This window comes from Engystomops pustulosus, chromosome 5 (genome assembly GCF_040894005.1).
Source record: "Engystomops pustulosus chromosome 5, aEngPut4.maternal, whole genome shotgun sequence".
NCBI classification, from domain to species: Eukaryota; Metazoa; Chordata; class Amphibia; order Anura; family Leptodactylidae; genus Engystomops; species Engystomops pustulosus.
Genome location: NC_092415.1, coordinates 176626958 through 176644277, shown reverse-complemented (window position 1 = coordinate 176644277; position 17320 = coordinate 176626958). Strand labels below are relative to the sequence as shown.

Here is a 17320-nt window from a genome sequence, read left to right as displayed (position 1 = left end):
TGTCTGTAGTTGGAGGCTTATACATTGCCTACACACATAGATGGTGGGGGATGGGAGGTCACATACATTACCAATTCAGGTTAACTCTTCCTGCCAAGCATATGTGATACAAAAGATAGATTTGGAAATTGGTATCTTATTTATTAAAGGGTATAGCACTAAAGTCAGAGGTGGGATTCATTAACAGTTTTTCAGCTATAGAATAGGTACAGGGTGAGATCACATATCATGATACATTCCGTTTCAATGTACATTGGTATAGTGTTTCACCTACAAAAGGATGGTATCGCAGGAGAGAATAAACAGGATTCCAATCTTTAACAACAGGCTCTTTACTGGGAGCGAGAAGTCTTTCCCATTGCGTGGCACAAGAAAAAAAAGCTGCCTACTTTAATTAACAATTCCAATATTTAACCCCTTAACGACCTGGCCCTTGTCATGATTCAGGATCAGTGGATCATCTGAACCACCGCAGGAGGTGGTACTAGCCGACTCCCGGGACCGGAATCTAAGTGGCACCTGGTCTTCACCAGAGCCTGCCAGAAAGCTGGTTGGACTTTCTGGGGCAGGGTGCCACCAGGTCGTTCCGTGGGTGCAACTAGCCCGCGGTGGCAACCGAGGTCGAGGTACCTTAGCAGGAGACAGTCTACTGGTCAGGTCCAGGCACAAGGTCAGGGCAGGCAGCAGAGATGCAAGGTCAAGTCCGATCTGGGGTCAGCAACGGGAGGTCCAGGCAAATGGGAACGATAACACAGGAACGGACAGGAACACACAGGAGCACGGGAACAGGAACACGGAACAGGAACGTAGGAATACACAGGAGCACGGGAACAGGAACACAGGAACATACAGGAGCACGGGAACAGGAACACAGGAACACGGGAACTCAGGAGCAGGAACACAGGAATATCGCAGGAGAGCTTTCTCTAAGGCGTAGGCACAAAGATGCGGCGGGGTTTGCAGAAAGGGGCAGGCTTAAGTAGAATTCCTAAAAATGGCCAGTGCCAACTAGCGGTGCGCTGGCCCTTTAAATCTTTTGAAGCCAGCGCGCGCACCCTAGTACTCATGAAAGCGCGCACACAGCCGAGGAAGACAGAGCAGGAGCCGGGACATGTAAGAAGCGCGGACGCCGCGCCAGCGGGGGGAAAAAGGCATGGGTGGGCTAGCGACCTGCAATTTGGGTGAATCTATAACTTTTTATTTTTCCATGTAAAGAGCTACATAAGGGCTTGTTTTCTGCATAGCAAATTGCACTTCATAGTGATGGTATTTATTATTCCATGCCGCGTACTGGGAAGCGGGAAAAAAAATTCCAAATGCAGCAAAAATGGTGAAAAAACGAATTTGCGCTCTTTTCTTGTGGGCTTGGATTTTACGCCTTTCAATGTATGCCCCAAATGACATGTCTCCTTTATTCTTTGGGTCGGTACAATCACGGGGATAACAAATTTGTATAGGTTTTTTAAATGTTTTCATACATTTACAGAAATTAAAACCTGTCCAAAAATTCTTTTTTTATTTTGCCATCTCTGGCGCTAAAAACTTTTTTATACTTTGGTGTACGAAGCTGTGGGTGATGTCATTTTGTGTAACTTTTGATGACGTTTTCAATGCTACCATTTTTAGAACAATATGACCTTTTGATCACTTTTATAGAATTTTTCAAAATGCCAGAAAAGTGCCATTTTCAAATTTGGGCACTATTTTCTGTTAGAGGGAAACGCAGTGAAAACCCGTTATTATATTTTGATAGATCGGACATTTTCGGACGCAGCGATACCTAATGTGTTTATGATTTTTACTGTTTATTTATATTTATATCAGTTCTAGGGAAAGGGGGGTGATTTGAATTTTTATGGGGTTTTTTTTCACTTTTTTTATTTTTACTTTCACTATTTTTCAGACCCCCTAGGGTACTTTAACCCTAGGTTGTCTGATCGATCCTACCATATACTGCCATACTACAGTACTGAAATTGTTATAGGGTTAGTGAAGCTTAGTTGGTTTTGGATATTAATGGTATCATGAAAGATTTAGCCAATTTATTCTTTCAAAAGAAAATTAGACATTTCTTCCGAGAGTAAGAACAGTTATTCCCACATTTCACCATGAATCCATTTGATTTTTGCAGGATATCTGCAGGTCTTGGGATATACTTGGGAGAGATAAAGAGAATCTCTCTTGTTTACTTATTGGATTCATTTCTAGGTTCAGTGTCCCTTTAACTAGGACTCTTTTTATCCCCATTAAACTACTACTATCCTTACATGACACAGTAATTCATGTTTCTAGGTTCTAAGGGACAGATCTCAGGCAAAATCTGACTCTTCTCTTCTTCATTTGGCTATGAACAAGATTTTTTTATAGGTAAACAAATGAGATTTAAGGCTACATGCACACTGCCTTTGCCCGCGATACCGTAGCACGGCGGGCACATGGCGGCGCACGGGGAGATGAGGAGTTGAGCATTGCTCACCCCCGCCCCTCTCCATAGGAACATATGGCGCACAGCGCCGTAACACGGCAAAAGATAGGACATGTCCTATCCTTTCCCAGGCTACGGAGCGGTACGGTGCCGCACGTGTGCTGCACCGTACCGCTCCCATAAGCCCATAGAAGTGTATGGGGGACGTATATCGGCCGTATATACATCGTCCGTATATACGTCCCCCGTACATGTGTGTGAATGTAGCCTTAATGGTGTAAAATCTGGTGACAAAGTCCCTTTAAGCATATACAGTCAATGTAATGTAGATGCCCTACAACTAATTATCTTACAGAGCATCTAGGAAAACATTCCCCTACAACAATGAATACATTGTATTCTTACTTTGAAGCAAAGTAAAGTGGAAAAATAGATGAGATGTGGACTCATTCTTTATTACCGTAGATATACTGCAGCTATGACATTCATTTCCACATGTTATGATGGAAAATATTCCATTGTAATTTTAGACAGAAATATGTGACCGTCTCCTGCTACATAAATTGCTGTTACATCTCAGTCGGTCCTAATACAAGTCGAGTTTTAATCATGGTCATGCTGCTCCTAGGGAGAAGGAAAATAGATGCTGAATTTTCTTCCAAATTCAAGGAGACTGTTGGAAAGGTTACACTAATTCTGTATCTGATTCGATAGATAAGAATAAGCCCACGGAGAGCTAAAAGCAATCTCCAATCCGGAACTTGTTAGGGCTCATTTGCATTGCCAATGTCTTAAATACTTTTGTCATATTTTTACATTTTTTTGTATACATGATTCTCTAACAAATACATATTAATTTAATATGCAAATCATTTGTTTAAAATTTCTTGAAATGATCTAGGTCTTACTGAAATGTACTTAAATGCAATCTACCTTCAAAATCAAGCATGGTAATCCCATAGATCCAGGCACTGTAACTATGGTAATGGTCTTATATTTGTTATCCTTCATTCTAAATAAATTTTTACAATTATGTTAATGATGAGCCAGAAGTCCATGTTGTTACCAGAACCCCTCTTTGATGTAGCTTCAAAGGCTGTAGCTCTGTGCAGGAGCACATCCCCCTACCACTATGTTCTGAAACTCCCTCTGCTTCTGTGAGATTACAACAGGCAGAGGGAGGGGAAGGTCCTGAGGGAGAAGAGGGGAAAGGGGAGACAGTGTAAAAGCCTGTGAATGCAGAACACTGAGGGGCTGTGGTCAAAAAACCCAAAGCCCTTCTGGCTCATTAGTATAATTTGAAAGTTGATTTAGGAAGAAAGAAGGCTATGGGTAACAAATATAAAAAGATTACAATGCTTTGCCTCGATCTATGAGTACCGTATTTTTCGGACTATAAGGCGCACCATCAATAAATACCTGCTACAACGTTTAGGTTCATATATAAGGCACACTGGATTATAAGGATGAATGACCAGCAGGTGGCAGACCTGTACACAGTTCAAGACAGCTGTTGTCTGTAAGTACAATTCATATATTAAGTGCACCTTTGAATTTTGAGAAAATAAAAGGAATTTTTGTGCGCCTTATAGTCATAAAAATACAGTAATGCCCCTTTTACACGAATGTTATTTTCCTAGGTCAGCATACTCAGTAGGTCCATTTTTATGTTGTGTTTTGGACTTGTTCTTTGTCAGTTTGTTCATACCTCGTCCACAAAAATTGTCCGTATGTCATCCAAGTGTCATGTGATGATTTTCTGGTCATATGTGTTGTATCTAAGCAATGGAATGAAAAAACAGTCTGCAAAAATGGACGAACCTGAATGCAACCTGCAAAAATGAATGCCCCATAGATTTTAATGGGAAGGCAGCAGCTCCAAATTCAGCTGGACATAGGACACGACTTATACAAAAAAACAGTCAGTGAGAAAGAAACCATTAAAGAACGGAAAACGTAACTTATTTGCAAGTTCAGGTCTGCAAAAAAGGAGTGAAAGGGCCTTAGGCCGGTGCCACATGCACCGCTTTGTCTGCGTTTGAAAACGCAAACGCAGACAAAGCCGCGCCTACCGGGGCGGCCCGTGGCGGCCCGATTGAATCGACGTTTCTATGGAAACGCCTGCGATCATGAACAAGCCGGTGTTTTGCATTAAATTAACGCAAAAAAAAACGGCGGCTCGTTCCCGATCGCAGGCGTTTCCATATTAATGCCGATTCGAGCGGGCCGCGGCCCGCCCTGGTAGGCGCGGCTTTGTCTGCGTTTGCGTTTTCAACGCAGACAAAGCGGTGCGTGTGGCCTAAGTGTTTATTATGTTTTTATTTGGTCATAGATTTCCTTTAAGATCTCTACAGAATCGCAGATCTCAGCTTTTCCTCACGTGAATATGACTTAGATGGAAACAGAAGCCAGTAAGGTTTTACACACAAAGTATAACTCAGCGCTTGTGTTCTGATAAATCTAATGGGGATCTTCTCCTCTTATATTCTGCAGCCTCAGGACTGTCCTCTTCCCCATCCACTCCCACACAAGTGACCAAGCAGCCCAATTTCCCTCTGGAATCCTACAAGCATGAACCAGAACGTCTGGAGGCCAGGCTCCGCTCATTCTCCTCTCCGCCGGACACGGGCCAGAGGTTCTCCCTACCACATCTACCAGTTACTGTGACTAAATCTTCCCTGGCGACTTCAACGCTTAGCGCTACCTCAAAGACGGTGAGTAACCCAAACATCTAAACAGGTTTCCTCATGTGATGCAGAGGCAGTTGTCACATGCTCCAAGTTTATTGGATGTCTCCGAGGGTGCGGTCACACAGTGGGGGACATTTACTATGGTGTTTCCGCCAGTTTTGTGGCCCTCTCACCGCATGTTCTGCTCTCCGACCAATTTATTAGCTGGCGAGGCCAGAAAAAATGACTTTTTCCGTCTGCTCCGACTCTTCTCCGAAAAGGGCTTTGGCGGAGTGGAAACTCAGACACAATTAATATGTGTCGCAGCCCTTTTTGGGCGCTGTAAACTGGCGGAAAGTAGACCAAAAGAAAACTGGTCTAGCAGGGACTGTTGGACACATTTCTGGTGCTCGGGACAGATTTTGGTCCCAGGGACAGAAAATAGTCTCGGCGCCAGAAATGTCTCTGCACAGCTCCACAATATTAAATGTGTATCTTCTTTCTGAGAGCAGGTCGGTAACAAAGCCAATGCAGACAACGACACTTTAAGTAAATGTCCCCCAGTGAGTTTTGGTTGTGTTTTTCATTGCGTTTTGAAACGAATTACAACACCTGAGATGAGGGGATTTGCCTAATTACATTACTATAAACATTTGCGTTTACAAATGTTAACAGAATGCTATATAAACGTGCTGTTAACATTGTAAAACCAAATGTTGAGGCCGCGGTCACACGATCCGCTAGGCGTCCGTTCAAAACGCGACGCTAGCGCACAGGGGGCGGTCCTCGGCCCGAACGCACATGCGTTAACAGGGAAACGCATGCGATCGGCTTATCAATCGCATGCGTTTCCCTGTTAACGCATGTGCGGTCGGGCCGAGGACCGCCCCCTGTGCGCTAGCGTCGCGTTATGAACGGACGCCTAGCGGATCGTGTGACCGCGGCCTAACAGTAATGTAATTAGGCAAATCCCCTCTCCTCAGCTGTTGTAATGTGTTTCAAAACGCAATGAAAACGGAACCAAAACACAACCTGTGACCCTGAGGGTGCTTTCACACGTTGCGCTTTTGTTGCCTTTTCATTACATTTTAAAACGCATTACAACAGCTGAGGAGAGGTGATTTGCCTAATTACATTACTGTTTACATTCTTTAACGCTATGTTAACGCATGCACCGATCGCGGGTGGTAACCTTTTCTTTGCCGGCGGCAAAGTCGCCGGCAGCACTGAAAGTATTGCAGCGCTTGGGCGCCGCCAAGTTACCTCCGATCGTTGCTACCCGGTCAGTTGCCATGACAGCCTCTGGTCTTCGTCTGACCCAAGGCTGAATGGCTTCTGCATATTCGTTACAATGAGCCAGTGGTCACTGTAATGAATGTCATGCAAAAACTCCATATACTGTGATACAGTTGTTTTGCATTATATGGTAGGAACGATCTGACTATCTAGGGTTAATGTCCCATAGATGGTCTAAGAAAGAGTGAAAAAAAAAAAAAAAAAAAAGTTTAAAAAATGTAAAAAATTAATTAAATGCTAAAAGTTCAAATCACCCCCCTTTCCCTAGAACTGATATAAAATATAATAAACAGTAAAAATCACAAACACATGAGGTACCGCTGCGTCCCAAAATTCCCGATCTATCAACCTCTATCTGACCTCCGAGACGGGAAATGTTGCACAGTCCTCAAAATGGTAGCAATGAAAACGTCTGCTCATTTCGCAAAAAATGACACATCACACAGCTCCGTACCCCAAAGTATGAAAAAGTTATTAGCGTCAGAAGATGGCAATTTTTTTTTCCTTTTTCGTTTAATTTTTGAAAATGTATGAAAACACAATAAAACCTGTATAAATTTGGTATCACCGCGATCGTACCGAACCAAAGAATAAAGTAGAGGTGTTATTTGGAGCGAAGAGTGAAAGTCCGAAAAACTGAGCCCACAAGAACATGCGGTTTTTTCAATTTTTCCAGTACACGGCATGGAATAATAAGTAACATCACTGGAAAGTAAATTTGTTACGCACAAAATAAGCCCTCACACAGCTTATTGAAAAAGTTATGGATTTTTGAAGGTGGAGAGCGAGAAATAAGCGAAAAAACCCTGCGTCCTTAAGGGCGCGTTCACACGTTGCGTTTTGACCTGCGTTTTCATTGCGTTTGAAACGCATATATAACAGCTGAGGAGGGGTGATTTGCCTAATTACATCACTGTTAACGTTTCCGTTTACAAAACGCATAGTAAACACGTTGTTAACGCGCACGTTAACAATGTGTTAACGCATGCGTTAACATTGCGTTTACCAACGTAAACGGTAATGTAATTAGACAAATTACCTCACATCAGCTGTTGTATATGCGTTTCAGACGCAATGAAAATGCAGGTCAAAACGCACGTGTGAACGCGCCCTCGGCTGGTGCCACAATTAACGCAAACGCAGACAAAGCCGCACCCACCGGTGCGGGCCACGGCCCAATCGCATCGGTGTTTCTATGGAAACACCTGCGATCGGGAACGAGCCGCGAGTGTTTCGCGTTAATTTATGACAAAATAACGGCGGCTCGTTCCCATAGCAACGCAGATGCGATCGGGCCACGGCCCACCCTGGTGGGTGCGGCTTTGCCTGCGTTTGCAAACGCAGACAAAGCGTTACGTGTGGCACCAGCCTAAGGGCGCGTTCACACGCTCCGCTATCGTCGCATTCATAACGCAACGCTAGCGCACAGTGGTCGGGGCTCAGGCCGATCACATATGCGTTTCCCAGGAAACGCATGCGATTAATAACCCGATCGCATATGCGTTTCCCGCTAGGTGTCCGTTCATAACGCGACGCTAGCGCACAGGGGGAGGTCCTCGGCCCGAACGCACATGCGTTTCCAGAGAAACGCAAGCGATCGGCGCAACAATCGCATGCGTTTCCCTGAAAACGCATGTGCGCTCGGGCCCAGGACCTCCCCCTGTGCGCTAGCGTCGCGTTATGACGGACGCCTAGCGGTACGTGTGACCGCGGCCTGGGTGATGCCCCACATGATGTTTTTGGCCCCGTTTTAAGCATACGTTTTTAGTCAGTTTAAAAACGCATCCGTTTTTAAAACGCGACTGTATATGTCCATTTTTCCCAATTAGTCAAAAACGTATGAATTTTCAAACTGACCAAAAACGCCATGTGTGGCATCATTCTAGGCCTCTTGGGTCCAGTTGCAACCGCACCCTTTGCACTCCCTCCACACCTGTCCCTGTATTACATGATGATGTGCTACTAGTAGTAGGTGTAGAGATCACTTCACAACACTAGGGGGTGCTAGTTCAAATTGACAATAATAATAATAATAATAATAATAATGCAATTCTTGTGCTCGGTCAACAAATACAGTAGATTTTTTCTTCTGCTGCTTTAAAGTAAACAGCCACATATTCCACAAATCCCCTGCACCGTGGGACACACACAGAGGCCCTAATATCTGGTTGCGCCCATCCTCACCCTGCTGTTTTACCTACTATGATCCTGGTATAACTGACTCATTCACCATATTCAAGAAGTCACTGAATGGAACTCTCAGGGCTCGTTCACACGTTACGTTTTGGTTGCGTTTTCATTGCATTTGAAACGCATATACAACAGCTGATGTGAGGTAATTTGCCTAATTACATTACCGTTTACGTTTGTAAACGCTTTGTTAACACATGCGTTAACATCGCTTTTACGATGCGTTTTGTAAACGGAAACATTTACAGTGATGTAATTAGGCAAATCACCCCTCCTCAGCTGTTGTATATGCATTTCAAACGCAATGAAAACGCAGGTCAAAACGCAACGTGTGAACTATAACGCGATGCTAGCGCACAGTGGGCGGGGCTCGGGACGATCGCATATGCGTTTCCCGGGAAACGCACGTGATTAATAACCCGATCGCATGCGTTTCTCTGGAAATGCATATGGGATCGCCCCAAACTCCGCCCCGTTCATAACGCGACACTAGCGGAACGTGTGAACGCGCCCTCAGGGCGCGTTCACACTTTGCGTTTTCATTGCATTTAAAATGCATTACAACAGCTGTGGAGAGGTGATTTGTCTAATTACATTACTATTTACATTTGTTAACGCTATGTTAACGCATGCGTTTAACATCGCGTTTACAATGCGTTTTGTAAACGCAAATGTCAACAGTGATGTAATTAGGCAAATCACCTCTCCTCAGCTGTTGTAATGCATTTTAAAACGCAATTAAGACGCAAACAAAAGCGCAACGTGTGAACGCGCCCTCATTATTAAAGGGGATGTCCCTAAATTTTAACTAGCATCTGATCAGAGGGGACAGATAGCATGTGATTTTATTTTAATGAAGCAATTTAATGTCTACCGATAAATTTACCGATTTTTGCAGGGGGGTTTCATTGATTTTCGTATTTCAGTAAATACGAAATTGTATTTTTTCCTACTGGTGGCCACTAGAGGGAGCAGCAGCTGTATACTGTATCAATAAACTCAACACAGTCCATAGGGGCATGGACAGGGGCTGATCCTATCCTCTATGCTGAATTGTGAAATATCCTGATAGGGGGGGCCCAGAGTCCTGCGCTGCTTCATGTAGCATCTCATAAAACGCTTTTTTTTGCAATGTTATATTTATCTTTATATATTGCTGATACATATCTGTACTGCTCGGCAAAAATAATAGAAAATAAAAAAAAAACATTAGACGAATAATTTGTATTGAAATGTTTTATTCCCTTTAAGAACTATTTTTATACATTACCTGCATCAGGATGTAAGTATTATTGTTATCCCCCAATCCACTGGATAACGAATAACAATCCGATTGGTGGGGGTCTGACTGCTTGGATTCTCCCCCCCCCCCCTTCCCCGAAATCTGGAAAGCAAGGGTCCCTTTCTCACCAATGTAAAGGACTTTATTAACAAATTACTGTAAAATAACAAATGTGTATGGTAAAGCTGCCTGATGCTATACTACATTCGCACACTGCGTTTAGAAACGCAATTCAAGCGCAGCGGAGAGCGGTTTCCCATCGCAGATGCATTTAGATCTAAACGGAATTGCACAACCTGTGGTTCTCGCTCCAGATCACATGCATTTAGGGGTAAACTCCACTCCGTTTGGCTTGACTTGTGTTTCAAAACTCAATCTGCGCTTTACTAACTGCATTACACGTGTTAGGTGACAGTTCACACAGCACCGGCATCACCAGGGCGGAGCTTCCCAACCAGGGCGGAGCTTCCCAACCAGGGCGGAGCTTCCCAACCAGGGCGGAGCTTCCCAACCAGGGCGGAGCTTCCCAACCAGGGCAGCTCAGAAGATGAGCCCCAGTCCCCATAGTGACAGCCGACACCGGCTCTTGTTTGTGCGCTGCAGAAAACGGGCGGGGCATTTAGTCATTCTATTCTCCATTGGTCCGAGCCGTTAATGCCGCGAACCAATCACAATCCTAATTTTGTTAATCGCCCAATAGGCGTCACCGTGGGAGAGTGAAGCTCCGCCCCGGCCAGACAGGGCAGTCCCGCGCTGCTGGTGGAGGGAGAGGAGGTTTGGTGCTGTTGCTCATCCCCGCTCTCTGCCTTCTCCCCTCACAGGCTCTCGGCACCATAGAAGGCATGCTGGAGAAACTGGAGCTAGAAGATGAAGGTACGAGCCCGCCGCGTCCTGTGTGTGGTGCATGGAGCTGCCTCACCTGCTGATGGATGTGCCGCTAGGTACCTGCCCCTGACGTGTAGCTGGAGGCCCTGCTGCTGCCTGTGTATAGCAGCTCCTTATATACAGGGGCCCAGCTATACACCATTGCCGTGCCTATGGATAGCACTGCTGAATACACTGCACATCACTCCCATCCTCCTCCTATCATGTCAGTATTCTCATCATTGCCTCCTGTCATACCAGTACTCCCATCATTGCCCCCCCCCCCCAGTTGTGCCAGTACTCCCATCATTGCCCCCCCCCCCCAGTTGTGCCAGTACTCCCATCATTGCCCCCCCCCCAGTCGTGCCAGTACTCCCATCATTGCCCCCCCCCCAGTCGTGCCAGTACTCCCATCATTGCCCCCCCCAGTCGTGCCAGTACTCCCATCATTGCCCCCCCCAGTCGTGCCAGTACTCCCATCATTGCCCCCCCCAGTCGTGCCAGTACTCCCATCATTGCCCCCCCCAGTCGTGCCAGTACTCCCATCATTGCCCCCCCCCCAGTCGTGCCAGTACTCCCATCATTGCCCCCCCCCCCAGTCGTGCCAGTACTCCCATCATTGCCCCCCCCCCCCCAGTCGTGCCAGTACTCCCATCATTGCCCCCCCCCCAGTCGTGCCAGTACTCCCATCATTGCCCCCCCCCCCAGTCGTGCCAGTACTCCCATCATTGCCCCCCCCCCCAGTCGTGCCAGTACTCCCATCATTGCCCCCCCCCCCCAGTCGTGCCAGTACTCCCATCATTGCCCCCCCCCCAGTCGTGCCAGTACTCCCATCATTGCCCCCCCCCCCAGTCGTGCCAGTACTCCCATCATTGCCCCCCCCCCAGTCGTGCCAGTACTCCCATCATTGCCCCCCCCCCCCAGTCGTGCCAGTACTCCCATCATTGCCCCCCCCCCAGTCGTGCCAGTACTCCCATCATTGCCCCCCCCCCCCAGTCGTGCCAGTACTCCCATCATTGCCCCCCCCCCAGTCGTGCCAGTACTCCCATCATTGCCCCCCCCCCAGTCGTGCCAGTACTCCCATCATTGCCCCCCCCCCAGTCGTGCCAGTACTCCCATCATTGCCCCCCCCCAGTCGTGCCAGTACTCCCATCATTGCCCCCCCCCCAGTCGTGCCAGTACTCCCATCATTGCCCCCCCCCAGTCGTGCCAGTACTCCCATCATTGCCCCCCCCCCAGTCGTGCCAGTACTCCCATCATTGCCCCCCCCCCAGTCGTGCCAGTACTCCCATCATTGCCCCCCCCCCAGTCGTGCCAGTACTCCCATCATTGCCCCCCCCCCAGTCGTGCCAGTACTCCCATCATTGCCCCCCCCCCAGTCGTGCCAGTACTCCCATCATTGCCCCCCCCCCAGTCGTGCCAGTACTCCCATCATTGCCCCCCCCCCAGTCGTGCCAGTACTCCCATCATTGCCCCCCCCCCAGTCGTGCCAGTACTCCCATCATTGCCCCCCCCCAGTCGTGCCAGTACTCCCATCATTGCCCCCCCCCCAGTCGTGCCAGTACTCCCATCATTGCCCCCCCCCAGTCGTGCCAGTACTCCCATCATTGCCCCCCCCAGTCGTGCCAGTACTCCCATCATTGCCCCCCCCCAGTCGTGCCAGTACTCCCATCATTGCCCCCCCCCCCAGTCGTGCCAGTACTCCCATCATTGCCCCCCCCCCCAGTCGTGCCAGTACTCCCATCATTGCCCCCCCCCCCCAGTCGTGCCAGTACTCCCATCATTGCCCCCCCCCCCAGTCGTGCCAGTACTCCCATCATTGCGCCCCCCCCCCCCCCCCCCCCCCGTCGTGCCAGTACTCCCATCATTAAGCAACCTCCCACCCCCCCTGTCGAGCGTGCATGTTATAGAGCAGGGGCAGGAACCCTGTGATTTTTGCTATTTCTGTATTCACAGTCCTGCAGGTAAGGCCCCATTCAGACTGCCGTATTCTGATCAGTATCTTCCATTAGTATTTGGAAGTTACACCAACAAACTTACTCTGTGCGTAGGAGATTGAGAACAGATACTGGGTTCAGGTCAGCAGGTCTGGGTTCAGTCGGTAAATCCTCGTCATGTACAGGGTCGGTCAGGCAATACCTGTTTGTGGGAAACGGATCTTACGGTTTTTCTCCGTTCAAGTTCCATTCCTGGATTTTTAGCTTGTAAATAATACTGAAGGAGATACTGATGTCTGAATGGGGGCTAAGACTGTCAGGTGCAGATTACATCCGCTCACCAGACTCCTAAACATCAGAAAAACCACTCGTCTGAGACAATGAGGGGGGTTTATTAATTTATTAAAACCTGAATGTGCACAAATAGCTGGACAACCCCTTTAAATATACCAGTGTTATATGAGCATCTTCATATGGCAGATGTAGCAGAGCTGAATGCCGGATGAGTTAGAGGAGTAGCAGAGCTCTGCTCCATGTGTGGGGTAGAGCGGAGCGTGCGGTGAATATCCCGGGATAGTGACACCTTCCCTGAGAATCCTGACGGCCGCATGATATGACAGGTTTAGGGCACAGAATGTCGGTGCGGAGCATCAATGTTCTGCGACCCCCCCCCCCCCTTCCTGTTCTGCCCTGCAGATGGCAAAGCCCCCGCCACCTCACCCCAGGGTACAATGTGGCCAACTTGTCTGAGCTGCTTTCTGCGCAGTGATGTCATTGACAGTCGGATGCCAGCAGTGAGTCAACATTTATCACGGAGTGGGCTCTCACCGCAGCTCCGGCGGGTCACGGACTGACTTGGGAAATAAACTCTGGAAATGTCAGGGCTAGTTTCACCTCAGGGGGGCAGCTGTATGTGCCAGACGTAAACCTCTCCCGGAACATCACCCACTCCTGTTCACTGTTACTGTGGCTGCAGGGGCGAGATCCTAATGGCGAATATGAGTAAGGCGATGAGTCTGCCGGTATCTGGCTGCAAGTCCTCGCTGTTACCTACAAATTAGGAATCGATAGTGGGATGGCGCCTTGTGCATTATTATTTGGCACTTCTATCTACTGTATTAGAGGCATAGTAATAGACAAATGCTTGCAATGCAATTGCCTCATATATTATCAAGCGCTGCTCATCCCTCCCCTCTCCATAGAAAATAGTCGCAAGTCTGTTCTTACGGCCAAAGATGGAGTATGTTCAAATTTTTTTTTTTTTCCGGCCACAGCACAGTGAGCACACATTGTGCTTACCCTACCAAGCCTGAGCACCGCAGACGATGATGGGGGAGGTATATTCTCTTTCCGGCCGTATATACGCCCCCCCCCCCCCCATACATCTGTGTGAATGCAGCCTAGTTAGGCTGCGTTTACACGTGGCAGGGGAGAGGAGATTTGTCTAATTACATTGCTGTTGACGTTACATTTACAAAGAGCAATTTTAACGAATGCATTAACTTGGCGTTGTTGGCATTTTGTTTAATGTTAACATGCCATTAACACAATGTTAACATTTTATTTTGCGTAACTTAACAGCCGTGTCCTTGGCTAAATCTGCTCTCTTCGGCTGTTGTATTGCAACGTAAACGTGACATGTAAACGCAGTCTCAAAAGGTGTTAGAAGTTCCAGAAGCAAAGCCCTTCCCACCTGTAGCATCCAAAGGCTACAAAGTTTTACAGGTGAGACTGAGGGTGTGTTTACACCTGGTGTTAACGCATGCCTTTACAAACTCCTGACAACAGCTGAGAGGGGAATTTCCTAATAACTTGGCTGTCAACATTGCCATCAGGCAAATCTCCGCTTCTCAGCTGCTGTGATGCGTTTTGAAAACACATGCGTAACTGCCACGTGTGAACACAGCCCTAAGGTTGGAGAAGACAATTGCTTTTAGCTGATCTTCAGCTGCCTGGAAAACGCAACATGTGAATGCGGCCTGAGAACACTCCGCTTCACCTGCTTACACACAAGTTATAGGTCAATGTAGTCATTATATTCATCTCCTGACGTCTGTATGTATATATCTCTATATCCATACCATAGAAATACGGACACTAACAGGCCTGATACTTAGACTTCTCGTCCCAACATGTTGACGCTGCCAAGAACGACACATTCTTCCTTCCTCGCGTAAATGAGATTTTATTAAGATTCTCCAAAATGCCCAAGAGCGTTTTGTAATTGAAGGGAATCTGCGCTCCTGGAATTGAAGATTGATTGCAGGAAATCCTCCAAAATTCTCTCCAATTTAGATAAAATTGTATCCTGAGCTCGTGTAAGGTGAAGGCTCTTGTACGTTACCGCGTGTGGCGTGTGGCTCACATGTTGCTCCCTGTGAGGGGCGATTTATAGCTTTCTAATATTTAGGAGTGGGACTTCTGAATGCAACCTGGCAGGACTCCTAGGAGAGACGGCAAGAGTCCTGGGTACCCCTTCTCCCCCCCAGTGATAGGTCATGAGTATGTGATCCGTCACGGCCCACAATGCTCAGCTATTCAGTCTCTATCCATTGTATAGTGGTCATGTTAAGGAACTTCAACTAAACTCCTATACATGTCTATAGTTGTTGAATTGATGTTCCACAAGAATCTGGATGCATATTATGGGTGTGGGACCCAACCACCTGCGTATTGATGACCGATCCTGAGGATATGTAATCACTTGTAAAATTCCTTTATGATGCAAACTTGGTGCCTTTTTGCGTCTTTACCGTGCGTTTGGCTTTCAATCAGTTTTACTTCATTTTGGGAAGTGTAAGCACCTGTGAAAGCTTTAAAGGGAACCTGTTACCAGAGACCTCATTTTGACTAAAGACAGCAGAAGCCCATCACACTTGCCTTGCAAATATATTGTACTTCAAAGGCAGAAATAATTGTGTGTTATAATTTGCCTTGCACTCTGACAGAATCCGTTGTGTAGTCCCAGGGGTTGGGCTTTGGTTTGGGTGCACTAAAATAAGTGACTTGTCTGTGCTGCAAACTGCTCAGCTCTCGGCCCCCACCTTTGTGCTCATATACATCTCCTCCCTCCTGCACCTTCACAGAGCTCACAGGCTGGTGAGCTGACATCAGTGGGAGAGGGAGGAGCTGTGCAGGAGCACAAAGGTGGGGGCCAAGAGCTAAGCTGTCTGCAGCACAGACCTGTCACATATTGTTTTTTTAAATGCATCTAAACAGAAGCCCAACCCCTGGGCCTGCACAGAGGATTCTGTCAGGATGCAAGGTAAGTTATAACACACAATTATAATGTAATGCAAATGCTTAGAGGAAGCAGAAAGGCAGATTTGCACTGCAGGTGTTATGGGCTCCTGGAACCTGTCTATAGAGAAAATGAAATCCCTGGTGACATGTTCCCTTTAATACAGCTTCATACACTTCTAGAAATGAAGGCATATGTACAATCGCAGCAAGGATGCACCACGTGACCGCACCCTTAGAGTCCTATTGTCCTCAGATGAGTCATGTTTAGAGGCTGCAGAGGGAGTATCCCTTCAGAAGCTCTTATCTTTGACTCTGTATTAAAGTTAATCTCCTCCAGTCTTCCAGATCATATCAGGCTTGTGGTTCTGTTATGTTTAGAACTGCTAGACATAGTTGGAAATGTGAGGAGACTATAAAGTTGTAGTCTTTATATTTGACTCCTCTAAGACAGAATCTCTACTCATTTTTACATGACTTTGAAGTTTCACCCTTTATCTATAAAAAACAAATCTCCTCCACTAAACAGGGAAATCTATAAAGGACTTATCATGCCCTAGGATCAGTAGTTGGAGTAAAATATGTTGACGGGTTCCCTTTAAAGGAACACTGGGCAAAACAGACGGTGCGTTATGCTTTATATTGATGATGATAAAAAATGCATGGTAAATGTGGAAAACCCCTTTAAGTCTTGTTTCTTTAAACTTTCCATTTCTGCCCGCCGTTCCCTGAGATGAGTCAGCTTCTCCGTGAACCTTTCACGCTCTAATTCATTACTGCCCATAGGGACGCAATGCAGATTATCAATATGCTAGGATTGCTGGATTCGGGTCCGAACTGTGCCAGGAGGATCCTCGGCGGTGAGAGTGGAGACTTATTTACCGGCTCGTCAATATGTATAAATCCTGTGCGGGGGATAATGGGAAGGCTTTATGTGTAATCAATGGGACTGGAGAGGCTGCGTATAAGTTAGAAGTCCCTATAGATCATGCACGGAAGCTGCCTGTTTAATGTATCCACTGCAGAGACGTGAGGCTCCTGAAACATTGTGACGACACTCCAGCTGTTGGCTGAAGTGGATTATTGGCAGGGTATACTAATGGAGGGTGTGGGATAATGAGCGGCAGGAGCAGATCGCATTCCGTAATACCCTGTAATGTGATCGGGGCAGTTGCGCAGTTTGCAGTTAACATTTCCTGCAAAATTTTGTGATCATTACAAATCCACTCAGGCGGTGGAGTCTTGTCCTCAAAATTTTACCCCATTAAACTAATAGTCCCCTCAAGTAGGGTATAAAATTTCTTCTTTTATATAAAATCTATCCCATATAACAAAAAAAAGCTTCCAAAGTATCAGATTAGTCACTTTAAGAGGCTGCAGGGGGAGTGTCACTTTATACGCTCCTATCTTCCATTCT

At 46.8% G+C, this 17320-nt stretch overlaps 1 protein-coding gene across 7 annotated transcripts in view; it reads left to right on the top strand.

Moving 5' to 3' along the window:
• The window catches only part of PRKAG2 (protein kinase AMP-activated non-catalytic subunit gamma 2), a 187671-nt gene that overhangs the window by 142870 nt on the left and 27481 nt on the right, over positions 1-17320 (top strand). For 5 of the 7 annotated variants that reach the window (XM_072153900.1, XM_072153902.1, XM_072153904.1 and 2 more), the window contains 2 exons: positions 4919-5139; positions 10684-10735. In XM_072153900.1, the coding sequence (XP_072010001.1) occupies positions 4919-5139; positions 10684-10735 (273 nt within the window). Of the gene's footprint in view, positions 1-4918; positions 5140-10112; positions 10194-10394; positions 10455-10683; positions 10736-17320 lie in introns of those variants that run through there. The other 2 variants (XM_072153906.1, XM_072153907.1) reach the window with 2 other exon arrangements.